Source organism: Rana temporaria, chromosome 3 (assembly GCF_905171775.1).
Source record: "Rana temporaria chromosome 3, aRanTem1.1, whole genome shotgun sequence".
NCBI classification, from domain to species: domain Eukaryota; kingdom Metazoa; phylum Chordata; class Amphibia; order Anura; family Ranidae; genus Rana; species Rana temporaria.
In genome coordinates this window covers 148,882,608-148,910,510 of record NC_053491.1, presented here as the reverse complement: position 1 = coordinate 148,910,510, position 27,903 = coordinate 148,882,608, and the positions used below count along the sequence as shown (strand labels likewise).

Genomic DNA, 27,903 nt, shown 5'->3' with positions numbered 1-27,903 from the left:
TCAGCCTTTTGGTCAACCTCACCACCTTCTCCTTTTTTGTACCAATCCTTTTGCAAGAGACTATCCAGGTAAATCACAATGTGTATACCCTGAGAATGGAGAAGAGTTAGGACCCAAGCAAGCACCTTGGTGAAAACCCAGGGAGCCATAGACAAACCAAAGGGAAGGGCGACAAATTGGCAATGCTGATTACACACTGCAAATCACAGATAGCTTTGATAAAGATGAAAAATTAGAACTTGCATGTAAGCATCCTGGGTGGCCACTGATACCAGAAAATCCTCAGAAAGAAGGGAGGAATCGCCCATCTAGCCAATTCCACATATAACTTTTGAGCCCTCAGGAACAAGTTGGGAGTTTTCATATACAGAATGGGCCATACTCCTCTATTTGGTTTGATAGCTGTAAACGGTTTTGAGTAGAAATCATGCAAGTGTTTAAGTCCCCTTTCACACATGCGGACCGTCCGTATGAACATCCGCTGACATCCGATCTCATCGGTGTCCGCTATGCTCCGATTCTGCAGACGGAGGAAAATCCTATTTTTTGATCCGTCTGCAGAGGCGATCGTGCTCATCTTATCTCAGAGGAGAGCGGAGATCTGACAGGGTGGTCCCTGCACAGTGTGCAGGGACCGCCCTGTCATCTGCCGGCTCAGCGGGGATCAAAGGAGAGATCCCTGCTGAGCAAGCGGATGAGACAGATCCTTACTGGGTCCGTACATGTGAAAGGGGTCTAATGCTGCGTACACACAACCATTTTTCGGGTTGTAAAAAATGATGTTTTTTTTAATGTCATTAAAAGCGATTGTGTGTGGGCTCCAGAACATTTTTCACGATGTAAAAAATGGGCATTAAAAATTTAGAACATGCTCTAATTTTTCACATAGTTTTTAACGTCGTAAAAAATGGTCGTGTGTGGGCTTTAACAATGTGAAAAAAACGCGCATGCTCAGAAGCAAGTTATGAAAAAACTAGCGTTCGTAATAGAGTAAGCACATTCATCACGCTGTAACAGACTGAAAAGCGCAAATCGTCTTTTACTAACACTAAATCAGCAAAAGCAGCACAAAGGGTGGCGCCATCCGAATGGATCTTCCCCTTTATAATGCCGCCGTACGTGTTGTACGTCACTACGCTTTGCTAGAGCATTTTTTTTCACGATCGTGTGTAGGCAAGGCTGTTTCAACGATCGGGTTGAAAAAAACGTTGTTTTTTCTAGACCATTAAAAATTACATTTTTTACAACCCGAAAAACGGTTGTGTGAGCTGAGAAACAGCAGCAAAAGATTTGCCTTTCTTGGCAAGAACAGAGGGAAATTTAAGAGCCTAAAGAAATGACACAACATTTTAAAGCATTTAGAGAAGGTGGTCTAGCCATGGAGCTTTTTTAAATGGGGGAGGGTACTCTTATTTTTTTATGTACTTATCCAAGCCATACCAAACAGTTTTTTGCTCTCAAAGGTGGTTGAGGCGTTTCTTACATGGGTGTTTCTCTGACAAGCATCTGATTCAAAGAATCCTAAGCATATAGATGGACAGAAGGTTCCATCCTGGAGAAGCTTATTAGCCAAGCCATTCACACAGCAGTGTAAAGCCACAGGTAAAAGCTCTAGCTGGTGGTGAATAGAAGGGATTCGTCATGATGGAGCTAGGGTCTTGTTCCATGTGCTTAGTCGAGATAACAAGGGTCTGACAAACAGCAATGGAAGCAACTTTAGGATGAATAGCAAGGTCTAAAGAAAAAAAAAGGGACTATAACCTCTTGTTTACTGAGTTGTTGGATTATCCTCTAAAGCAGGGATCTTCAAACTACGGCCCTACAGCTGTTGTGGAACTACACGTCCCTTGAGGCATTGCAAAACTCTGACATTCACAGACATGACTAGGCATGCTGGGAATTATAGTTACTAAACAACTGGAGGGCCATCGTTTGGAGACCCCTGCTCTAAAAAGACCACTAGTGTCCTGTTAAAGTGAAAAAAAAAATGTCTACATCGACTGCATTAAAATGTCAAGTATACCACAACTTTTTGTTTTAAAAGTCACTTACTGCTGTTTTCAGGCTTTTTTTGTCCTGTGCGCACTCCCTATCCTCCACTGATACACCTCACAGCTACTAGTGTAGAGCACACTTTGCTGTTATTTCTGGCGCCATAGAGCTGAATGTGTCTGCATATTGATGGGTAGTGCCAGAGAGGGTGAATAAACATAGCCACCCTAGAATAGGAAGTCTGAGAATAGCAGAAAAAGGCTTGCATTTGAGAGATGAAAGAAAGGAAGAGAGAGATATAAGGTAAAATCCACTTATATTTAACCACTTAAGGACCGGAAGTATTTTCCCCCTTAATGACCAGGCCATTTTTTGTAATACGGCACTGCATCACTTTAACCGACGATTGAACGGTCATACAACATTGTACCCAAACAAAATTGAGGTAATATTTTCCCCACTAATAGAGCTTTCTTTTGGTGGTATTTAATCACCTCTGCGGTTTTTATTTTTGACGCTATAGTATGAACAGAAAAAGACTGAAACTTTTGAACAAAAACAATATTTGCTATATATATATATATATATATATATATATATATATATATATATATATATATATATATATATAAATAAAAAAAAATCTTCTAAATCTTTATCAGTTTAGGCCAATATGCATTCTTCTACATATTTTTGGTTAAAAAAAATAAAAAATTGCAATAAGCTGATATTTTTATTTACTATTAACCACTGGCGACTTAAACCCCCTTCCTAACCAGACCAATTTTCAGCTTTCGGTGCTCTCACAATTTGAATGTCAATTCAAATGCAACATTGTACCCATATTAATTTTGTGTCATTTTTTTCCCCACAGACAGAGGTTTCTTTTGGTGGTATTTAATCATTGTTGGGTTTTTCATTTTTTGCACTATAAAATAAAAAAAGACTGAAAATTCTGTAAAAAAAAATTATAAAATAAAAAGTTATAAAATGTTACAAACTATTAATTGTTCTTCATACATTTTGACCAAAATTTATGCTGCTACATATATTTGGTAAAAAATAACCCAAATTGGTGTATATTATTTGGTCTTTGTGAAAGTTGTAGAGTCTACAAGCTATGGTGCCAATCTCTGAAAATTGATCACACCTGACAGCCTACCTCATTTCTTGAGACCCTAACGTGCCAGGACAAAACACATACCCCCAAATGACCCCTTTTTGGAAATTAGACATTCCAAGGTATTTAGAAAGAGGCATGGTGAGTTTTTTTTAATACAAAATTTCACAAAATTGTCATATTGGCAGGTTATTTCTCACACACAGCATATGCATACCACAGATTACACCCCAAAACACATTCTGCCATTACTTCTGCGATACCACATGTGAGGTGTGTCCACATACAGAGGCCCATCATGCAGGGAAAACACCCCAACGTATAATCTATGAGGCATAATGAGTCTTTTGAACATGTCAGTTTTTCTAAAAGTTTTTGGAAAATGTGGAAAGAAAATGAATAAAAACGCATTTTTTTTTTTACGCAAAGTTGTCCATTTATACAATATTTCTAACACATAGCAATGTACGCCCTCCCAGAGTTATCGAGCCGCACTGTAGCCGCCATTCGACTATAATGCGGTCGGCAAGTGGTTAATGGAGGAGATCTGTGATTTTTAGTGGGGCTGTGACATTGCTGTGGACAGATTTGAGGGACCATGGACATTTATACAGCGATCAGAGCTAAAAATAGCCACTGATTACTGTATAAATGTCACTGGCAAAAAAGGGGTTAACATTGGGGGCGATCAGGGGGTGCAGTGTTCCCTAGGGAGGTTTTTCTAACTGTGGGGGCAGTGTACTGACAGGGAGTAGAGAGAGATCGCTGTTCCTGATCACTAGGAACAGCAGATCTCGCTCTACTTCCCTGACAGAACAAGCATCTGTCTATTTACATTGCCAGATCCCCATTGTGTGTCTCTAGAACGATCACAGGTTGCCGGCGGACATTGCGGTCGCCAGCCACATGCATCGGCTCCAGCGTCGCACCCCCTAGAGCTATTAAAGCGGCCGATGTACAGCTGCGGTGATTACCTTACCTTACCTGAGACCCCTCTCTGTCCAGCGATGTCCACAAATGTCTCAGCTGTCCGGGAGTCTCCCTCCTGATTGGCTGAATCACAGCAGTGGTACCATTGGCTACCAATCAGGCAAGAGAGGGGGCGGGGCTGTTGGGGCTTGGGTGCCCTCATAGCAAGCTGTTTACTGTGAGGGCAATGGAAAGGAGGGAGGGCCAGGATCCCAGAAGAGGAACATGAGAAGAGGATCTGGGCTGCTCTGTGCAAATCCACTGCAACAGAGCAGTTAAGTATGACAGGTTTATTTGTATAGGGAAAAAATACTTTATAATCACTTTAAGGCCAATCACTTTATAGGATGGGTTCTATGACTGGGTTGACTGAGAAGGTCTTAGTGGATTTGAGCAAAAAATGGAACTCCATGCTGGTGACCTTAGGGCACAATTAGACATTAGTGGCTGTGTGTCGAGTTATTTTGAGGGGACAGCTGTTTACTGGGTTATACGAGCTGTACACTAACTACTTTACATTGTAGCAAAGTGTAATTTATTCAGTCTTGTCACATGAAAAGATATAATAAAAATATTTACAGAAATTTAAAAATGAGCTAATAACACACATATATATATATATATATATATGTATATATATGTTAACTCCCAACTGCAGGCTGCCCTCCCCCTGGTTAAGCTGCTGTTCTGGTGCACATCACTGGATTGAGATGGGGCTCAGTTAAAGCGGGGGTTCACCCTGTTAAAAAAAATAAATGTTTTTTTTTATTAGACCATTACATTCGGCATCGTAGCGCGAGCTACGGTATGCCGGTCTTACATTTTTTATCCCCGTACTCACTGTGCTATCGATGATTGAAGAATCCGGGGAATGGGCGTTCCTATGGTGAGAGAAGGTGATTGACGGCCGGCCCTGGCACGTCACGCTTCTCCGGAAATAGCCGAAATAGGCTTGGCTATTCACGGCGCCTGCGCATAGCCTGTGCGCAGGCGCCGTGAATAGCCGAGACCTACTCCGGCTGTCTTCGGGGAGCGTGACGTGCCAGCCGTCAATCATCCTCCCTCTCCATAGGCACGCCCATTCCCCGCGGGAGTCGGATTCTTCAATCATCGATAGCACAGTGAGTACGGGGATTAAAAATTTAAGACCGGCATACCGTAGCTCGCGCTACGATGCCGAATGTAATGGTATAATGATGTGAAGGAGGGTGAACCACCGCTTTAAGTATTGGTATAATTTTACCTCTCTAAATACAGAAAAAAGCAGGTAAAATTCTCCAGTGACTGAAAAGACCATAAAGGATTTTTTCCAACAAATGTTAACACAATAACAATTTAAAAGTTTCATGCCAAATTTGGATCATCCAACAGATTATACTGACACAATGCAAAGCTTCAGACATGCATCGCTATCCTGGTAATGTATTATTTCAACAAAATTACTCCTGAAAGTCTAAGGTCAAAAATAGACAGTCTACTAGACCTCCTTTGTGTCTCTGGTGTCATAATTTATTAATTCGGAGCAACCGTTTTTGTTTTCACTGAAATCAAATAACCAAAAGATAAATGCAGTTGGCTACAGATGACTGCACTTTTCCCTTTGCATACTGATTAAAGGGGTTGTAAAGGTTAATTTTTCATTTTCTAAATAGGTTCCTTTAAGCTAGTGCATTGTTGGTTCATTGTTGTTTACGACGTCTCGCCGCAGGGATGAAGTCCCAAGGGAGGGGGCGAGCATGCCAACTAACCCCCAGCCAGATTGTCTCGGATGATGGGGGAAAGCTTACTGAGGAGGACCAGGAAGTGAGAATTTCAAATAAAGAAAAAAAAAATTAGAAGGGAAATTGAAGGAAAAGGTAGGTGAACCAACAATGCACTAGCTTAAAGGAACCTATTTAGAAAATAAAAAACAAACCTGTACAACCCCTTTAAGTTGGTACCTTGTTTTGAGTCATCTTTTCTTAAAGTAAACATGAGGTGCTGCACAGCTGTACAAGGTGATAAAGACCACATCAATGATACAATTGTAGGCAGGTGCTTAGCTACAGCAATATGGAGGAGACATTGGGGATCATTTACTAAAACTGGAGCATGCAAAATCTGGTGCAGCTCTGCACAGAAACGAATCAGCTTCCTGTTTTTTTTTTTTTTTTTGTTTGTCAAAGCTTAATTGAACACGCCAAAGTTAGAAGTCGACTGGCTACCAAGGCACAGCAGCACTGGATTTTGCAACCCCACTGCCTTTTATTTTTCTCTCCCTGAGATACTGATGTTATGCTGCATCATTCTTCCTCTGGCCAGCAGGGGGAAAGCTAAAGTCAACCAAGCCCATAGACTTAGATACAGAGCACTGATAATCCTGGGAGTTGTAGTGTGAATGGCAGCCATATAATGGGTCCAAAGGACTTCTTACACTACAGATCCCAATATGCACTGAGCAGTAGGAGTAGTGGAGACATTACTGCCCGCACAAGTTATTGGGGCTTAGGGAGTTAGGAAAGAGAGAACACTTGTGTCTGGATATTCGCCTCCAAGCAGGAGATCATAGCAGTGGCAATCTGAGCTTGAGACTGGGAGTGAGGATACCCGAGGGCAATGCAGCACCACCCACATCACAGTACCTGCACTGATGCAGCAGGGAGAATAGAGTGCTCACTGATCCTCTGCTTTCCACCATTAACACTGGAGGCTTTTGGGAGAAACCGAGGAAGCCCCAATTTTCTACAGAGAGAAGTCATCACAGTATCCTGGGAACTGGTAAGATGGCTATTCGATCATTATTGATACTGCTAGCAGGGACTGAGCCACTGAGAGCATGACATGGAGTATAACCAATCAATGCCGCACCCATATGGCACTCTATATCAACCCTATGCCACATTATGCCAAACCTTTACCACATCTGAACCAGATTTATCTTGCACCTGTGCTGAGACTATACCATACCTATACTGCATGCAGGTTAACTGGGACTGTGCTAAGTGCATCAATGCTCTCAAAAGGCCCCGAAATTAGGTGGCAGAAGAAATGTCCCTCCTGTAATATTTATTTTGCAAGTCCTCTGTGTTACCCTGCCCCCTCATCTACCATTCTCTTTTTGTCCAGACAGTGCATGCCCAGTCAGTCTAGGAACAGCATCGTCACCATAATTGCACTTTGGCAGTATAGTACAAGCAAACGGTAGATTAAACTTTACTACTGCTCACTGCTGCACGTAAGGTGGCATTGCTACAATTCATGCTAATCTGGATGCAAAATATCATCTTATGCCTAGTCCTATGTTAAATTGTGTTATTACCATTTTTATCCATTTCTAGGCTTACTCCATTATTAACCATAGCAGGTTATGTTTGATGTAGGACTACTGGGTATCGAGTATTATTTTCAGTGATTTTCTGTGATATTTCATGTTTTGCACAATCAACCTAGTGTGTCATAGGGGCTGAATTTCTTAAAGGGGTTGAGAACAGAGGCTCTATCCTATCCAGCGGCTCCTGCTGAGGAAGAGCTACACAAAGCAGCAGTGATACAATAATGGGGCAAACTTAAAACAAAAGCGTATTTACTCCACCATCTACTCATAGAGGCTGTGCATACATCTATTTCTTATTAATGGCAGATTGCTAAGATTTAGGGTATTCATTGTAATAGATACCCATTACATGAAAAAATGGTTAAACACATTAATTTAGTCTGAGTTGGTTCATTTGATTGTGTCATATTATGTAATCCTAGGCATATTATTTTAGCTTGCGATTGATGACATACTGAAAAAAGCTACCCACAAACATGAGATGACATTCAGTCAATACGACACCTTTAAAGTGGTTCGAAATTCAAAAGCTTTTTACTTTAAATGCATTTTCGCATTAAGGTAAATGTCCTTTCAATAGCAGCCCCCACTTAAACATTTACCTAAGTCCATTTACTGTGTCTGTCTTCTGTAGCTCTTCTCTCTTCTTCCTGTATTCACTGGAGGCTCTGATGGCAGTGTCACTGGACTCCTACTGCTTTTCAGTCAAATCAAATGAGGAAGTAGGAGGCGTGGCTGAGCAGCACTGTGTGTGTCTATGGATGCACACATCCTGACTTGGTGGCAAGCCTGTATTGTCTGTGTGCCACCATAGCACACAGCTCACTACAGGGCACACAGAAAAGAGGAGTAGTGGAGTGCCAGCGGGGGACCCCAGAAGGGGAGGTAAGGGCCAGCTCTGTGCAATAGCATTTAGATATCGGAAAAGTTAAGTAGAACATCTTTTTTACAATTTTTTTTAAAGCAACAGCCTTTAGAATCACTTTAAGGCCCTGGGTGTAGGCGAGGAGAAGAAATAATGCAAATGAACAAGTAGTGTTGTGCTTCTGCACTACAAACAGTGGTATTTGCTCAATCTTAACACTGTTCACTGCTTAGTCAAAGTGAATGTTTAGTTTACTGCAAATAGGGGATTATTTCATTAAAAATTGGGAACAAAAAGTGCTTTCTCTTTTTTACACTTTCAGTTCTGCCAGCTTAGTCTGCTCTAAGTGGCTACCACAAAGTTAATCCATTAATCCAGGTATTTTTGTATTCATATGTTTCTCTTCTATAAACATTTCATCCTCTACTTCAATTACTATGAGCGCTACAATTCCTCTCTAGCGAAATTAAGCTTTTTTTTTTGACCAGCAGTAAATTCATACTTGGTTAAGCAACCACATACATTTTGTCAATAAATGATAAAAGAAATGAATACAGAATAGTAAGTAAGAAAAAACTATTCCAGAATTTAATGGTTAGCAACAAATCCCTGGGTTCTTCAATGCAGCAGCAATACAATCCAGATGGATTTCACTGTATTCATGCAACAAAAGTACAGCTCAAGGAAATGGCCTCAACTAATTTCCTTAAATGTATGCAGTCCCGTACTGAACATTACCTGCACCCATTTCTCTGCATTGAAACTAGCTGTTCCAGTGATGAAATTGCTCAGTCTTCACAGAATAAGAGACAGGGTAGAACAATATTACAATTTATAAACAAGTGACTAAACACAGTCCATATATTATGTGATTTTCTTTCCTGCAACCATGTTCAATTTCCCCATCAACACAGTTAGTTTTACCTTACCTTCAGAAATACCTTCAATGGAGCTATTGTGCTTTCTCAGCTGGGAGGGGGCTGCAAGGAGCTGTCCCTGCCAGCTGCCACTGGCAATAATCGCATGCAAAAAATCTGACACACTGGTTGTATTTATTTAGGTACAATAAGCCTGCCCATAGCTGGATCAAATATCAGTGGGCCTCTGCTGAACCGGCTGAGATTTGATCCATCTATGGCAAGCTTAACTCAAGCACTACATGATTTTTTTTCAATCGAATCCCCCATCCACCCATTTGATTATGAATTGCAGTAAGAAAGGCCTTTATTGCATATGTAGCATGTCCATATGTGAGCATTATGTATGTACATGTTACAACAAACTATATACTTAACACATAACCTGAATGAAATAAGTCTGAAGTTGCAGAAAGACTCAACAGTATGACTAAAGTTTAGCATGTTTAACATAAAAGCTAGCATATAAGTCTCCAACAAATGTACAAATTAGTCTAAAAACCTCATATTTAGCAAGGCAAGCAATAACCAAGACCAGTCAATTGAACTTAACACTTCTGTCCATTGACCCCTTTCAGCCAAAGGGGCACAGGACATTAGTTTAAATATCAATTAAACATAGATGTCAATGCCAACCAAATCATGACCTGGTAAGATGTTTTAGCTGGAACAGCCTAAATATTTCCAGTAACAAATTAAATATGATATTTTAATATCAGATTTTTAACATCATACTTGATGTTCATGCACACAATGAGTGAGTTCATTTTAGAATGACAATATATGTATTATGTAGAGTTTACAAAAAAAAAGTAAAAAAAAAAAAAATGCAGTATTGTTTATAATAAGGGACTGCAGGCATGATTTGGAGTTAGATCAATGACGAAAAACAAATATATGCAAAATAACTCATATGAACAAACCAGATTTTACTTTATTAGTGCCAGTTCAGTTACAAAAAAGGATTTTTAATTGTCAGTTATAGATTTCTACACCTTGTACATTGTCTCCACTCTTCGCACTGCCTTATTAAATAAGAAACTGTTAAACCTATCCTTTAACATTGCATTGTAACACAGATGGTGCCACACTTACTATAATGTATGCATTACATTTCTATGCACAAACTAAATAAAACAAATAAAAATTCAGTCCAAGGTTTTTACAACTACACTCTTTGCTTGCATCCAAACTAACAATTTATTACAATGTAAAATGTAGCAGTCTTAACCAAGAAGAATAATAGTAGTCCTAAAGAGTGAATGCGTGTCTTCCCTAGAGTACCAGTGGAACAAAAGTGTCTTGGGTCACTCTTATTCATGTGCAAATAGGTTTCAGTTCTAAGATTTTTGACTACGTGATATGCAAAGACTATATTGTCTTAGCTTTGTGCAGCTTTGTAAAGAACCGTTTTTACAATTAGCGCTAAAAGCAAAATTACACTAATTACAATCATTAGTTGTATCTTCACGACTCATCTTAATTACATTTTACAGATTGTAAGAAGAAAGTATACTGGGGATTTTAGTAGCAACTTGTCTCTCACTTTACACTGGGCTGCCATATAATTTCTGATAAAACGCCTAGCAAATGAATTTAGCACAGGACTGCAGCCCCACTTTCTCAAGAGTGAGAGATAATTTAATTTTACACTACATTTGTACTGGGCCTTCTCTAAGTAGCTGTGCCAAATTGAAGTATAAGCAATGGATAGAATTTAGCTGAGTCATTTAAATAAGACCATACATGTAATTACATCTTCTTAGTGATTTAGTACATAAACTTAGAGAAGTTTATCTGCTTTGACACCTACCTGTAGCTGTAAGGATAACTTCATTATTATAATTATTACAGACGCACTTACAGTCTTCAGAAATTTAAATAGTCAGACTACAGAAAATAATTTATGGGACAGATTTTACAACCCACAGTTCCCAATATTCTGCTGGCACTAAAGCCAGGGAAGAGCAGTTAGTCATGAATACTGAATTAGGTTTTAAATATCTTCTATCTATAAAAAAAAAAGCTTATTAAGCAAGCTAAATGGCAGTCAGCGCTGTCTTATGTAGCTAGAATACATTGAAATTACAAATCCATACAAAACAAATAGGAAAACTATAATCACAATCGTTTTTATGTATACATGACATGAAAGGCTGTCTACAGATTGACAGGCCTGTCACTTGTACCTATGGGAGATGATGTGATCTTCCCTTGAATGCTACCAAAACATTTTTCCTAAATTAGGCAACGTTGAGCTTAGCAGCACCTAGCACAAAACAAATCCTCCATTTTGAAAGTGAATAATCCTTCTATATTCACACAAGTTTAACACAGTGGGACCTCTAGACAACTAGATTATTGCAAACAATCCCAAACTGTCTCAAAACCCCCAAGTATCATTAGTCAACCATTCTATGTAAATACATGGTCCATCACAAGTTACTTAGAAATACCTTGTTACCATTCACCCACAGCGCTGTCTCTCTGTCTCCCCCATCGGTAAAAATGTTCCCCTAACAAACATAAAAATACCATAAATCACATATACAGCACCAGTCCTATCCCCTATGCACGATTGGCCTAGCACACACAGGGGGCATAGCTGGTGCCTCTCCAGACATCTGCTTTGCCTCAGCGTTCCAGTCAGCAGCATATTGCCATACACAGAGTCCGGGCTCCCCTTCCCATCACACACTGAGGACAGCATTTCGGTGGCCGGGCTGAAGAAACAATGCCACAAAGTCAGCCTTAGTGTGGAGGAGAATAGCAAAGGAGCATAAATTACAATGAAAGACCCCAGAGGGGTATATCCAAAAGCAAGGCAGACCCCTTCTGCTAAATGGCAGCTGGTCAATAATCTCTGGTGAGTATGGGACCATCGGGGTCACAAATCACTGCACTGGACCAGTACACTGTTAAAAAGACACTGTACTGGTGGACTATATTTTAATATCGTGCACATAGCACAGGAAGATTGGGACTTATTTTATAATCATTTCAATTTGTCATGTATATGTGATTAATGGTATTTTTTGTTCATATTAAAGGACATTTTTCACCAATAGGGAGAGACAGAGAGACATTGCTGACGGTGAATGGGAAATCATATTAAGTTAGCATGAGGACACACTTTTGAACTGACAGTCTTAATTTCATGTGCTTATTTGTGGTGGAAGTGATAAGTATTGACATAGTGTAGATGCTTAGATATACCTAGCACAACGACATTGTGACACTGCAGAGGGTTGGCCGTATGAAAGAAGTTAAACTACATCTTCTGTACCTTAATGTTAATTTGGGCAAAGCTTATAGATATAGTGTGTATGTACTTATACATATGCATAAAAGTAAAAATGTTTGTTTCTGCATCAATGTTAATTGCTGCAAACAGGCAATAAGAGTCCTAAAAATGTATCCATATTTGGAACATAGAGGCAACAGAACAAAGCCAGCACAAAATCTTAAAACAATATGTCTATCTATATCTGGAGTTTTAGGATGACACTGTAGCCATTTTATTAATGCTGTGACACAAATCATGAAGGTATCACACTGTCAGCTTAACAATTCCTCAGACAGGATCATCAAACTAAAAAAATACTATTAGAAGAGGCAAGGTGGTCCTAGACTAACCAAGAAGGTCAAGGAAATGGGAATATGAAGCATCAGGTATTTCAAGAAAGTAATAACTATGATAAAACACATTGCAATACTGACAGTTAATGTTAAAGAAAGCAGGCACTTGTTCAGAAAGAAAATTGAGTTATATAATGTTGTCAACACTTTTGTAAATATACATTATGTTAACTAGAAAATAAATGCTGTAAAAATAGAACACAATGAAAAACAGTAACAAAAACATTTTTATTTATTTTTATTCTGTCTACTGCTTAAAAATTCAATAAACCAATCCAAAGAGTAATGCATTTTCTTGCTGCACAGATATGGTGACTTACCCTAATCAAGGGGAATCAACCCTAATCAAGGAGAATCTCCAGAGGACTTAAATTACATTTGTCTGGATCAACATACCAGAAACACAATACTGCAAAAGGTTGGGTAAGATTCCCAGAAAGTTGGTATATACAACATGACCCCAGACAGTATGCTATAAAAATATATATTTATTAATGGACTAAAAGTATTGTAGCAAAAAGACAGACACAGTCAAATATAAGCGATACAAGTGTTGCTGGCGCAAGTGAAATTAATATTATTCTATAATAGTAGGTGTGCTGCAATCAGAAGAAAAGGGGCAAGACAACCAATGGTGTCTAGTCCTTACAAAATTAATGTGGTATGTGAATTGCGCTCCCCTGGTGGTTCATCCATCGCCACCTACTTCTGGGCAATAGTTTTAATTATTAACCCCAATACATATCACCTCCATTTGACAATGCACCGAATAAATATAAATATGTATAAATGTGTGCCACGTGCTTATATACAGATATTCTTCTAAAAAAATGCAAAAAAACATACATATATATGCTCTACACTTATTAAATAGTGCTCTTTAAAGCATGTGTTCCCCTATGCCAGATTCAAAAGAATCACTACCACAGAAACAAACAAATATTATAGTAACCACAAAGAAATTTAAAATGTATATATGGAAAAAAAAAAAAAAAAACATGTGACAATTTGATAGAGGATTTCTAGATTGGTCATCCTCTCATTAAAGTCCCAATATGCTAATCAAGTGCTTATATGAATGCTTCTCACGTGAGATGTTAAAACACAACGAAATTTCACCACTTCAGTGATATTCCCGTCACCGTTAGAAATGGCCACTCACCAGATCTCATTTAATGAATGCCTTTGGTTCATTCCCAGGATAACCACTCCACTTATACGTATTTCCACCAACTGCCAGGTACCTTGGATATACTAGTGGGGTCTCTTTTTTTCCTACAAAGGCTCACAAAATAAGAGGAGTGCCCCTCATGGTGTAGTACATAAAAAATGTATTGGTTTCTTAAAAACAGGTAAGTATTGCACTCACTTTGGTTGTGCCCGTATGCCGGCACCAAGCTTCTCCAGCCGTGTATGCAAAACAGGTGAAGGATAAAAGCCGTTCCTCTCGTATTCCCCCTACGCCTATCTCACGATCAGCGCGTGGTTCCGTAGATGTCAGCAGTCTCGCAAGGTATATTGCGTCCTTCCTGACACTCAGGACACTGTCAATGTCCTGAACTGCAGTACACAGATCAGCAGGGCTAGCATTGCGGGCAGAGAGAGGCTGTAGTTTACAATAGCAGACATAGCAATGCTAGATCAGAGGGGGGAGATGAGGTTGGGTGGGAATGATCCTACTACTGCAGGCAGTGTAAGCATAATGAGCCAACTCTGCCTGATTAGAGCTTGTAGGAACATTGAGGGGACCTTCTGCACATAAAGCAGGCACAAGTGCCTAGTCCCCTTAAGTAAGAAATGCTGGAGAATCACATCTAAAGCATTGCTTTGGTAGAGGACAACTGAACAATGCAGAAACAAATATTTTATGTGAGGATAAAGGATTAAAAGGTACAAAATTAGAAACATTTTAACCTCGAGATAAACTTTAACACCTATAACACCTAAGGCCTGTAAATTCAATTAACGTTATAAATTAAATAAAGGCAGCAGTGGCAAAATAAAGTCTGCCTGTAAATTGCAAATTAAACGAGAAGATGAAAAGTATCATAGTGTAGTAAATTAATATTCGATTTGTCCGTGGGCTTAGCTTCCGGTCAATTTGGAACGTACGCCGGCTCAAAGTCAGCAGTGGGGTTTACACTGAAGGCCGTCTCTGTTGGTGCTGACTTTAGCACCAATAAATGTAAGTGCAAATTTTCTTACCTATTGTAATAAGCCAAAGCTATATTAAATGACTAAACCATGACATGCTTCATCTTCTCTGGGTGTTCTTCTGTGATATTAGGAGAGTGAGCTATCTGGAGAGACCGGGTTGGTGAACCTGCTTATGCCACTATAAGATCCCCTAGTCCCAGTCCATTGTTGGAGAAGCAGGAGTTGATATAATCTAAAGGCTGGTTTTACATGGATGGTTGGCGAGTGCCCATTCTATACACATAGTTGGTGAAGCACTATAAGAAGGAATGAGGTAATGTCTAAGCGCCAATATTTGCTTGAAACACGTCTGCATCTTTGTTCCCTGCTCCATCTGTCAACCACTGGTCATATTAAGCTTCAATAAAAAGGAATTTTGGAAGTGCAGCCATCCAGAATCATTTCCTTATGTTGAACAGCATGCAAGCTGGGCTAGCACCTGACTAGTGTGTGTGTGTGGGAATTAACCAGAGACTCACTCACATGGAGCAGCTTTTTTTGTTTCATTGAACACTATAAGAAGGAGTTGATATATAGCACACAAAAACTTTCATCAAAGTGACTGGATCTCTTTTGAAGAACTTTTTGATACAATTTGATGGGGTTTTTATGGTTTGTTCAAATTTTATTATTGAGCACATGTTAGCACCTTACTTTTGACTATCATATTTGTAACACCAGTATTTCATAGATGTCATTGTCACAATATCCAAGGGATGCTTTAAAGTGGAATTCCACCCACAAATCTAACTTCCACTTTTTGGAATCCCCCCCTCCCCTTCGGTGTCACATTTGGCTCCTTTCAGGGGGGAGGAAGGAGCAGATACCTGTAATATAGGCATTTGCTCCCACTTCCTGGCATAGATCACCTCAGTGATCTATTCCACTTCCGGCACCTATTCTGTCCTCCCCCGCTGTCTTCTGGGAGACACACAGGTCCCAGAAGATATCAGGGACCAGTTAGGACACGCAGCGTCCTCAAGGCTTCACTTCCTGATTCCCTTTCCAAGGGTGGCGGCAGGAGCCGCCGATCCTCGCGCGACAGATCGGCTGCCGACATCGCGGGCACCCTGGGACAGGCAAGTATTCATTTATTAAAAGTCAGCAGCTGCTGAATTTGTAGCTGCTGGCTTTTAATATTTTATTTTTTTAGTGGGACCTTCGCTTTAAGCAGTTTAGTTATTGGATTATTTGAGCATAGTGGAAGTCTGCTATTCTTATAAACCCTTTGTTAAGCCACGAAAGGCTCAGGGGATGAGGCCCCTAGGCGAAGTCCGAGTTCCCAAAAAGTGGCACACAGGGAATGCAAGAGGATTTGAAGTTGTAAGACCTGGCTAAACTATCCCACATTCCAAGGGAAAATTAAAAGGATGGGCATAAAATAGTAGTTCACATCAAGTGCGATATTGATCTATCTGGACATGAACAGGATTCAGCTTGCAGCCAAAGAGCATATGGCCCTTTAGTATTAAATTGAATCAGGTTTGCCAGTTGAGCAACATCAAAATATTTAGCTAGGTCTGGAACTCCCAGAAACCATTGTTTTTTATGTGCCCTGTTCACTTTACAATGGAGTGAAGTGCAAAAAAAGCAGCATGTTTGCACTTTTTTTGAACTTCTCCAGAACTCCTCTAAAGAGTCAGTTCTTGTGCATCTATGGAACACAGAAAACTAGGCACCAGTCCACACAGGAAAGAGGCCCCTTTGTGCAGGCTAAACAAGCCTCATAAAAAATTCCCACAAACATTAGATATTTTTTTTCAAATTTATTTTTGAACACCAAATAATATATACATATACTAACTAGAGCTGTAAGCCTAGCCATAAAGAACTGCAAAAGCATGCAAGCATATTCCAGTTTCCCACAAACTAGAACAAGGATAAAGCCATAGCAGCATCTTATTGTACAGAAAGATCTCAAGCCTGTTCTGACAACAGATGCTGAACTAATGCTCCATAAAATAAACTTACTACATTGGCTACATGGTTAAGTGAAACACTAAAGCACAACTACCTCTGGAATAAATTTTGAGTCCATATACACTTCTATAAACGATATAACCTGTATGCAAAATAAGCAGTAACTACTGCAGAAACTAAAGGAAGAGATATGTAAAAAGCAGAACAGGCTATACGTTTTCGGTTATGAAATTACAACCATCTTTAAACGGTACCAGTTAAAATAAATACAACTCTGCCAACAACAAATGTACTCTAAAATGCATAAAAGTTAATGCACTTATAATTTTGTTTAAAAAAAAAATAAAAAAAAATTACACCACTACACACCAATGTGCAAGTTTTGTAGGCTATTTATATAAAGCCAAAGATGTGAGTCAATTTAAAGCTAGCTAGATAGACATAATAATTTACCATGTAATGTATTTGACATGGACTTTTAAAGTCAAAGTATATACAACAATCCTACTGGCAAAGTACAGGAATCCAAGTAGGAATGAGTTAATTGATTTGCAAACAAGGTGAACAGAAAATTTGCAATTTGCCTAATATACTCTTATGATGTCTTCTTTCCTTCTATGGAGAATCATCATAGTTTGTGGATCCTGAATTGTTAAACTACCTACATCAGCATGGAAACACAAACCAATAGTTTGTGATTTACTTACTCTCCTGAAGAATTGGGGAAACTTTGAATCACACATTTTTGGATCACCTGACCATAATTAGGCCTCATGCACACTGGGCGTTTTTACAGCTGATGTTTTTGGCTTCAGACTTTTTTTATTTGCAGCCAGTAAACTCCCCAGCATGTTATCCTGTGTCCATGGACACAGCATAACATAACATAACATGTTATCAGCATTTTTTGGCAAGGGCGTTTTTTTTTTGCTGGAAAAAAACCTCCACAACTAGTGGGTTTTAAGAAGAGTTTTTTCAGCTGTAAAAAACACTAACTCTGATAAAAGCCTTAAGAACACAGACAAATATGTGTTTCTAGCGTTTTTGAGCCATACGCTTTTGCAGGGGTATCGTTTTACTAAAAAAAAAAAACACAACAGCTAGAAAAAAGGGGCAAAACTTATTCTACGGCTACCTTCTTACAGCTAACTCTAACAACATTTTTTAACGTCCGGTGTGCATAAGGCTTTATGCAGATTAGGTTGAGTCAAGCAATTCAGAATACAGACAGTTGTGACTAAGAAAACAATTGTTTACAGAAGGTACAAGTTTGCACAAATACGTTTAGGCTAATAGAAAAAGGCAGTATTTGTTGAGGCAAACACTCAGGCAAAAAATCCTGGGATCTTCACCCCTGCAGGTACAAAGTTACTCAGCTTCTCTTAAAGCCACTACTCTCTTCAAATTTCCCTGGAGAACTCTGTACTTGTATGTTATGTGCTGTTTTTATTTTTATACTTTTCTTTTCCAGGTGTCTTGAGGCTAGCCATGTCACATGCAGGGTTTTCTTTCTATTCACCTCTACCGGGCTGGGTGGTCCTCAGTGAGGCAGAGAACAGCACTGACATAATGATGCTATTACAATGTGTCATTACACCGTGAGTGTAGGGAGCAATGTTGATGCCCCCTTAGGGGATAGGTCCATGACACTGTGCATTCACAGTACATCCTCAGTCTTCCATGTTGATAAACTCCCAGATTGAGGATATCCTGTGGCGTAAAAAATGTGCTGTGGTGGACATTACTGAAGAGCAGTCGAGTATGGCAGTCAGAGCTGCATAGTTGGGGGACATTTCAATAAAGAAAAAAGCCAATGGTCTGCCTTACATAATGGTAGAACAGCAGTAGTAGACCAGCATTCAAAAAAGATTTACAATCTTATTTAATATAGGTAACTCCACTAATGGCAAACACACACTTCTGAATGGTTACACCGGGTTACTGCATTTACCAATAGCACACATAATACATTTTGAATCTAAATGGAGAGAAATATGACCTGTAATTTAATGTCCCTTCAAATAGTTAATTTGGGCCAAGCTATTTATGACATTGGCAGGTAGGTGCGCTTGCTGTGTGCATCATATTAACTGAATATAACTTCAGCTGTATACAGTGATGTCTCCTGACAGTTAAACAAGAACTTCACATCCCACTCCCAAAGCAAAATAGAGTTGGGCTGAGTGCTGCTCTGTAGCCCGACTATTTTCTTCTAGAAGTGGGACGGGAAGCTCTCATTTACCTTGTGAAACACAGCACTGTAAACTGTATGTAGCTGAAGCTATATACAGTTAATACAGCATGCCTAGCATGCACACCTGTTATTGCAGTAAATTAACTTTTAAAAATAATATAAAACATTAAGTTAGGCTTTGGATTAGTTTAACTACTTGCCGACCGTGCACCGTCATTATACGGCGGCAGGTCGGCTCTCCTGGGCGAGAGCCCGTAGCTATACGATGGCTCTTTGAGCGGCCACTAGGGGCGCGTGAGCCCCTCCGCTCGCCCCCGACTCCCGTGCGTGTGCCTGGCGGGCTCGATCGCCACCAGGGAACCCGCGATAGCTCGTTTCAGAGCGGGGAACGGGAGCTGTGTGTGTAAACACACAGCTCCCGGTCCTGTCAGGGGGGGAAATGCTGATCTTCTGTTCATACAATGTATGAACAGAGGATCAGTGTTTGCCCTAGTGAGGCCACCCCCCCCCCCACAGTAAGAACACACCCAGGGACATACTTAACCCCTTCCCCGCCCCCTAGTGTTAACCCCTTCACTGCCAGTGACATTTTCATAGTAATCCAATACATTTTTATAGCACTGATCGCTATAAAAATGACAATGGTCCCAAAAATGTGTCAAAAGTGTCCGAGGTGTCCGCCATAATGTCGCAGTACCGAAAAAAATCGCTGATCGCCGCCATTACTAGTAAAAAAAATATATTAATAAAAATGCCATAAAAATACCCCCTATTTTGTAAACGCTATAACTTTTGCGCAAACCAATCAATAAACGCTTATTGCGATTTTTTTTTTACAAAAAATGTGTAGAAGAATACGTATCGGCCTAAACTGAGGAAAAATTTTTTTTTTATATATTTTTGGGGGATATTTATTACAGCAAAAAGTAAAAAATATTCATTTTTTTTCAAAATTGTCGCTCTATTTTTGTTTATAGCGCAAAAAATAAAAACCGCAGAGGTGATCAAATACCACCAAAAGAAAGCTCTATTCGTGGGAAAAAAAAGGACGCCAATTTTGTTTGGGAGCCACGTCGCATGACCGCGCAATTGTCAGTTAAAGCGGCGCAGTCCCGAATCGCAAAAAGTGCTCTGGTCTTTGGGCAGCAATATGGTCCGGGGGTTAAGTGGTTAAGCCTAAAAGAAAAAAACTGTACTTACAAAATGTAGAGAATAAAATTGTTGAACTATCCCCTTTAAATCGGTTAGTTTGCAACTCTTAATCCAAAGGCTTAAATTTGTTAGTCATTGACCAAAAACAAGCATACATCTTGGGGGCTGTTGATGCTTTTTCCACATGAGCTACTTAGAAAGTACTGACAAAAAATACAGTCAGTCAACCCCAAACAAGCATATACCATAATCTAGGTTAAACATGACAAACTCCATATTTCTCAGTATAGGTTTCCTTTATTACCTGTAGGAGGATGACATATAGACCAGGCACTTTAGCTAAAATCTATTTAGTGCAAATCAGTAGTGTACAGCAGAGTCAGCTTGGGAAATAATGCATGTGATTATAGGACATATTAATAAACTTTAAATACCGGTACATCAAAATCCTGTACCACAATTGTTAGCAGAAACATTTGACTAGATACTGAAAATTGAATTGTCTCCTTAAAGTCAGTAATCTCAATGTTTGTACTGGTACACAGACTTAAGACACATACATTTGTAATATACTGTACATACAATCTTGTTTAAAACACGTTCGCATAAAACCTTCAATGAAGAAATGTGTCACTAAACTTTCAAAGCTATTGCCTCTAAATCTGTGAAACAACTTTGGAAATTGTGGTTCTCTACAAATCACCAAGCTTGGAAGAGGCTGCAAAGCCAAAGGTGACATTGTTTAAGCGTGCTGTCTGTACTTATTTCACTTTGTTGAGGGGATTTATTGCACAGTCACCATAGGCACATAACACAGGCCTCATTTGAATCCATATGCTACAGCAAGTAAAAGTAAAATATGACCACTTACATGGAAATCTTTCTCTTCAAGTATTTCTTTCCTCCATCTTACTAGAAAGGCAGCACAGACATATAAATGAAAGTGTGAAAATCCTTCAGGTTCAGACTAAAAGAAAAATAAATAAAATTATAAGATATGTTATTCCAAATACACAAAAACATAATCCAACATATACAATTCAGCAATAAATCAAAATGACAAAAACTGTTTTCAATTTCATGACGTAGACTACCCAAGTAAAAACACTTTTTTTTTTAAGTACAGTAAAGAAGGGCTGCAGTGGGGAGTGTTCACTCTATAGCATGTTTTGGAGAAAACCTGTGTGACAGTTACAACACATGGAACATTTTGCTTCATAATTTTTAACCTTTGAGGAGATGTTGACAGAAAAAATAAATACTCAGAGGTAGAATATATACGGCCTCCAAGGACCTATGCACTTTCTTAAGGGTATTATTTATTTTATTTTATTTCAGGTACTTATATAGCGCTGTCAATTTATGCAGTGCTTTGCATATACATTGTACATTCACACCAGTCTCTACCCCTCAAGAAGCTTACATCCCAAGGTCCCTAACCTACATTCATACATATACTAGGGCCAATTTTTAGACAATATTTGATTAACCTAACATTTCAGCTTGCCATCATAAATAAAACTGGATTTTTTTTTTTTATTGTGCTATGTTGAACAGAAAAGTGGTACAATTGACCCCACTGCCATATCCCTGGAAAAAAAGATGGCACTACTAAACTGTGAAAAAAAAGGAGAGAATTAAAGGACATGTTTCTTTTAGGATATAAAACTCTTCAGTTCACCTCCCGTTCGCCCAACCCTAGTCCTCTAACCTACATCCCCCTTTCGTTACTTACCCATGACTGCAAAATTGACAACATTGGTGCAAACAATTTGTCCAATGTTGCCTGCACAGTAACCTCAATTAGACTTAAATGGGGCCTTACTTCAATGGTTTAGATACAAGCCATTTCAATTCATAAGAACATACATTTCTGCACAAAGTCTGGAGGCCACCACTGTCAAACAAGGTAAATAAGCACCTGGGTGGGGGGGAAACTGTAATTGTTCTTGTATCCCTGATACGTCACATCTTTAACTAACAAGTTCATCTTCAATGTGCAATGTGTCTGATCTTCTAACATTTGAAAGACAACTGCTTAACATTATTTAAGTATTTACTGTTAACAATGAGATTTTAATCTGTAAATTAGATTATAGTAAAACAAAAATAAATTACATTTACTGGTAATTTTTCCTTTTTATATTCTACTTTATTTCTATTTTCATGGCAGCATATACACAGTTACACTTGCTGCATCTCAAACTGAAGATCTCCTTTGAGCAGCTAGAAGTCATTTTCACTTTTTGGAAGAAAGTAGATTTATTATGATTCACAAAGCACATGCTGCTGTGTGTGTGTGTGTGTTTATCAAAAATCAATCCAAGAACTGGAAAATGACTGCTTACAAACATCTGAAATCCTTCTTTGAAACAGGACCATCATAAACTACATTACAGATATCAGAGAGTTCTCAAAAGACTGCATCTACCATAAAGTTAGCTTCCTTAAAGGAGAAGTACAGCCAAAGCTCATTTGGTTGTACTTCTCCAGTGGATCACAGGAATGCAGTTTGTTCTGCACTCCTGTGATCCATTTTCAACAGACAGTGGGCTGAAGCCCGTTGTCAGCTGATGTTACAGAGCCAATCCAGGCTGGGGAAATATGGTCAGAATCTGCCTAGAACCACCACCTAGCTCAGTCTCTTAGCGAGCCACTGAGAGCCTGGGTAAATAGAGAACTCTGCGCTATGGTAATGTAAAATATATTAAGGAAGCTGCTCCCCTAAAGTGGTGTGAAAACAACTTTAGCAATGTGGGGGGTGATAAATAAATTCCAAATTCTAGCGTGAAACAATATGTTAACTAGAAGGTTAACAATACAATAGTGATGTAAAGTGCAAGTGCTTAAATGATAACAACATCAAAAAAATAAGTGCAAACAGGTCCAAAAAATGCAGAAATGGTCACTAAGTGATAAGCAATTGGTAAGTCCATGCATCAAATGGTTAACTTGAGAGTAGACACCATCACCACGGAACAGATATCAAACTGGCAAAACCCGGTGAGAGGTAGACACTTGAAAAAGGAGAGCGCGGTCTTGTCATTGACTGACGCTAGGCACTGAAACGCGTTGTGTGTTACATTGGTCCTTGTCGGCCACCGTCCCGCTGATGTCACTACCTCCGGAACGAGCGCCGTGCACTTGCATTTGCTCTGAACTGTACTGCTTTGGCCCTTATCGGCCACCGTCCTGCTAACCTCATTGGATTGAGCGCTGTGCTTCAGCACCGCTCTTACACAGCCATCAGACCCGGCTTCTCTTCCAGCTGATTTGTTCGCTCCTCATCAGGATTGAGACACGAGCTGGCTCCACGTCATACTTCCTCACTTGCACTCCTGTTCCTGCAATACTTCATGTAAGTGTTGGATATTTACACTAATCAATGTAATTAAATCAGATGACTCAGAGGCGCTTTTTTTCCTGTCTTTCTTTTTACGGTGAGAGGTAGAGGTGCCTACTTACCAGACCACCATGATCCTTCGTTTTAAAAAAAAGCATCAGGTGGAGGCTTTAGTACAGTTGGTGGCCTAAGGTCTGTACTGGTACCTGGATGAGACTGGCCAGAAATGGACTCCAACAGAAGAACCTACCATGGATAAAATTTATAACAGGCCACAGTGAAGTTCCGTGATAATAAAACAGATTAAAAACAAAAGCCAAATTGCTTATCACTTAGTGACCATTGCTGCATTTTTTTGGACCTGTTTGCACTTATTTTTTGATATTGTTATCATTTAAGCACTTGCACTTAAATCACTATTGTACTGTTGACCTTCTAGTTAACATATTTTTTCACACCAGAATTTGGAGTTTATTTATCACCTATTATTAGCGCCCCCTTATTACTATACAGCCCCCACACAGAGACTGGGCCAACCTCTCCCGCCCCCTCTACAGCACAGAGCTGCAGTGAGCATGGGGAGGAGAGCAGACAACAATGACTGGCAGTTGCCGACTCTCTGCTCATGGAGCTCTGAGAACTGAACTATCAGCAGTGTTTGGTTGCTCTGTTCTCAGTCTTACAGCCAGCTGGTGAAGACCTAGGTAAGTATGATTCTTTAAAAAAAAATACCCAAACTTCTCTTTTAACTACTTGATAAAACTACGTGCCATTTTTAAGTTTTCAGTGCTGAAATAGTTTGACTGACAATTATTTGGCCATGCAACTCTGTAGCCAAAATATTTTTTTTAGACAAATATAGCTTTTTTTTGTGCCATTTATTAACCATTGGGTTCATTTACATTTGACTGTACAAAGAAATAAATAAATAAAAAAAAAACAAACACGATTCCCTTACTTTCTGTTATAAAACATATATAAAAAATGCCAGGACAGCACAAAATTGATCACATATAGTATGCAGATGAGATGTACAAGAAAAGTGTGGATGAGGGTGGGGTAATAGGGTTAAAAAACATATTCAAAATGACATTTATTAAACACACAAGTCTGATTCCTAATAAACAGATATTTGAGTTTATCGACTCAAATAAAACACCAGAAAAAGACTTATCAACTAGTATGGACAAAGAGATGCTCATCAATAGTTTTTAACACAAAACAAACTACAGTTCGATTACAAAATCAACATGTAGAGAACTGTTTGGTATTGTATTTAGCCTATATAAATTTAAGTACTAAATTAAAGACTTTATCGATACTTGGTTAATGAAATTAAAGGAATTATGCCTGCCTCTTCAACAGACAGGCTTCATGTCTGATAAATTTCTCTTTTAGAACATTGAGAAATATTCAAAAAGCTCTAAAAATAGATAACGTACTGCTATGAATGTCAGTGTCTCTAAATTAGTGGTTCCACACTTGAAGACGAATCAATGTATGATGATGGTGGTGTCAGCTCAGAAGTGTCAGTGCACTATAGCAAGCAACTGTAGAATAGTTAAAGCATGGTGTTAAGACCTGCATTCTCATCTATAGACTTGGAAGCCGAGTCAAGGTTTTGTTATTTAAAAAAAAAAGAAAGAACAAATAAATCACAGTACATCTTTGGTTAATATCATTCTGTGACCTTTATTGCATTAATTAAAATAATATGGTGAGGATTGGTATGAGTGTGATTGTTCTATACACTGACCTAACAACCTGTCATCTCAAGAGATGTAAATATGCAATTCACTTTCTTGCCCACAATGTCAAGAGACATTTAAGAAGGTGAAATAATATGATGTTGATAAGAGTCATCTAAATAGCAGGACACTGAATTGGTTTGTCCCTTCTAGATTGTACAGCACAATTAAATTAAACCTGCTTGTGTTCTTAGCTTTCTGACACACACTTTGACTTACAAAATTCATATCTAAGAAGATAAAAAGCATGTTTGATCAAGGTGCAATGAAATAAGGAAAGTGCCGAACATTCTCAGCATTATCTTTTCAAACACCTGTGACTAACATTCATTTTCCATTTTTTTTTTTTAAATCAAGTTTTAATCTTATAACCCACAGGGAGTCTTCTTTTAAATATACAGAGAAAGTATGTTGGAAAAAGCATTTAAAGCTAAAACAAAGCTTAAATATAAATCTGTCTATTTATAGATATGGAAAGACAGACAGTAAGGCCCCTTTCAGACTGAGGCAGGAGCTGCGGTTTGCGGTATAAAACGCCGCTAAATATAGCGGCGCTATACCGCCGGGATTACCACTGGATTCGGCCGCTAGCGGTGCGGTATTAACCCCCGCTAGCGGCCGATAAAGAGTTAATACCGCCCGCAATGCGCCTCTATAGAGGCGCAGTTGCGGGCGGTATTGCCGCGGTTCCCATTGTTTTCAATGGGAAGGAGCGGTATACATGCGCACCTCTCACCGCTCCAAAGATGCTGCTGACAGGAGATTTTTTTGTCTCCCGCCAGCGCATCGCCATAGTTGAAAGCCCTCGGGCTTTCACATTGAGTCTGCAGTGCAGGAGTTTTTCAGGCGGGATAGCAGCGCTATTTTTAGCGCTGTACCGCCTGAAAAACTCCTCAATGTGAAAGGGGCCTTATACTGTATATGAAATTATCAGACTTGTACCAGGAACATTAAAAAAGGGGGGCTAAAGGAGAACTAAATGCAAAAAAAGTATTTTTATTTTTGGACAGGGCGAGAGAGCGTTATAACCCTGCCCAGGTGTTTTTTTTTGCCATAAGTGTTCCATTGAGAAGATTTTCCTTCACATACAGTCACTAGCCAATACAGGACATCTCTCCAAAGTGAAGGAATCCCTGATTATCACCAGAACCAGCACCCTCAGTGAAGATTTCGTCTCTATTCCTTTCTAGTTACAAATCGCATTTGGGATTAATTTCTCTATTATTATTGGTGATAACAGCAAACCGGACACATAGAGAGGCATTCTTCAAAAGACAGGTATTCTTAGGCCCTGTACACACGAGAGGATATCCGTTGAAAACGGTCCGCCGGACCGTTTCCAGCGGACATTTCTGCTCCTGATTTTGATCTGATGGGCTGTACACACATCAGATCAAAAATCCCCGCGGGAAACATACGCGGGTGATGTGGCCGCGCCGTCGCCGCACCGATGACGCGGCGACGTGCGCGACCCTGGAAGGTAAATACTTCCACGCATGCGTCAAATCACTTCGACGCATGCAAGGGATGGGGATCGCTTGGACTTATCCGGTGAGGTCTGTACAGACGACCGGATCAGTCCGACGGACAGGTTTCCAGCGGATAGATTTCTTAGCATGCTAAGAAATATTTAATATCCGCTTGAAAACCGTCGGCTTGGAGAAATGTCCGCCGAAAAAATGTCCGCTACGCCGTACACACGACCGGATTTGTCTGCTGAACTGATCCGCGGATAAATCCCAACGGACAGATCCGGTCGTGTGTACGGGGCCTAACTGTTCTCCCACTCTATCCAAAACAAAAAATAAATAAAATGCCTTTAGCTATACGTTTTTGTTACAAGCTTACCAGTGAGGTTACCATGGCACAAAAGGACAATAGTCAAATGTTATATGGGTTGCTGAGTGCATACATAATATTGTAATAGCAATATGCCTTAGATATTGTTTCAAGCCTGTGTCTAATATGGGAAAAACAGGGTGGGTGCACACGCCTCACATCATCCACCCCAAATCTATGTGCAATACAATTTAAACCACTAAGCTGTACCACAGCTAAAAAAAAAAAGTTTATTGATCCACAAATAAATCTCTAGCTGGACACAGATCGGTGGACTGAAGGATCAGATCTTTAAATCTTTGGTTCATTAAGCAGGGTTTTTGCACACCATCAAGAAAGTGAAATAATCATTCTTCAGTTTATGACACAAAGGGGTTGATTTACTAAAACGGGAGAGTGCAAAATCTGGTGCAGCTTTCAGGTTTTATTGTCAAAGCTTAAGTGAACAAGTTGAAGTTAAAAGCTGATTGGCTATCATGCAGAGTTTTAGTAAATCAACCCCTAATGCCCTGTACACACGATCAGTTCGTCTGATGAAAACGGTCTGATGGATTTTTCCATCAGTTATTCGATGAAGCTGACTGATGATCAGTCGTGCCTACACACCATCAGTTAAAAAAACCGATCGTGTCAGAAACGCGGTGAAGTAAAACACATCGACGTGCTGAAAAAAAATGAAGTTCAATGCTTCCAAGC

The 27,903-nt window shown here is 39.5% G+C and overlaps 1 protein-coding gene across 1 annotated transcript in view; it reads right to left on the bottom strand.

The window, feature by feature from the left end:
- The window catches only part of TBC1D22A (TBC1 domain family member 22A), a 735,477-nt gene that overhangs the window by 144,745 nt on the left and 562,829 nt on the right, over positions 1–27,903 (bottom strand). The window contains exon 12 of the mRNA XM_040343645.1: positions 21,149–21,244. Within this exon, the coding sequence (XP_040199579.1) occupies positions 21,149–21,244 (96 nt within the window). The remainder of the gene's footprint in view (positions 1–21,148; positions 21,245–27,903) is intronic.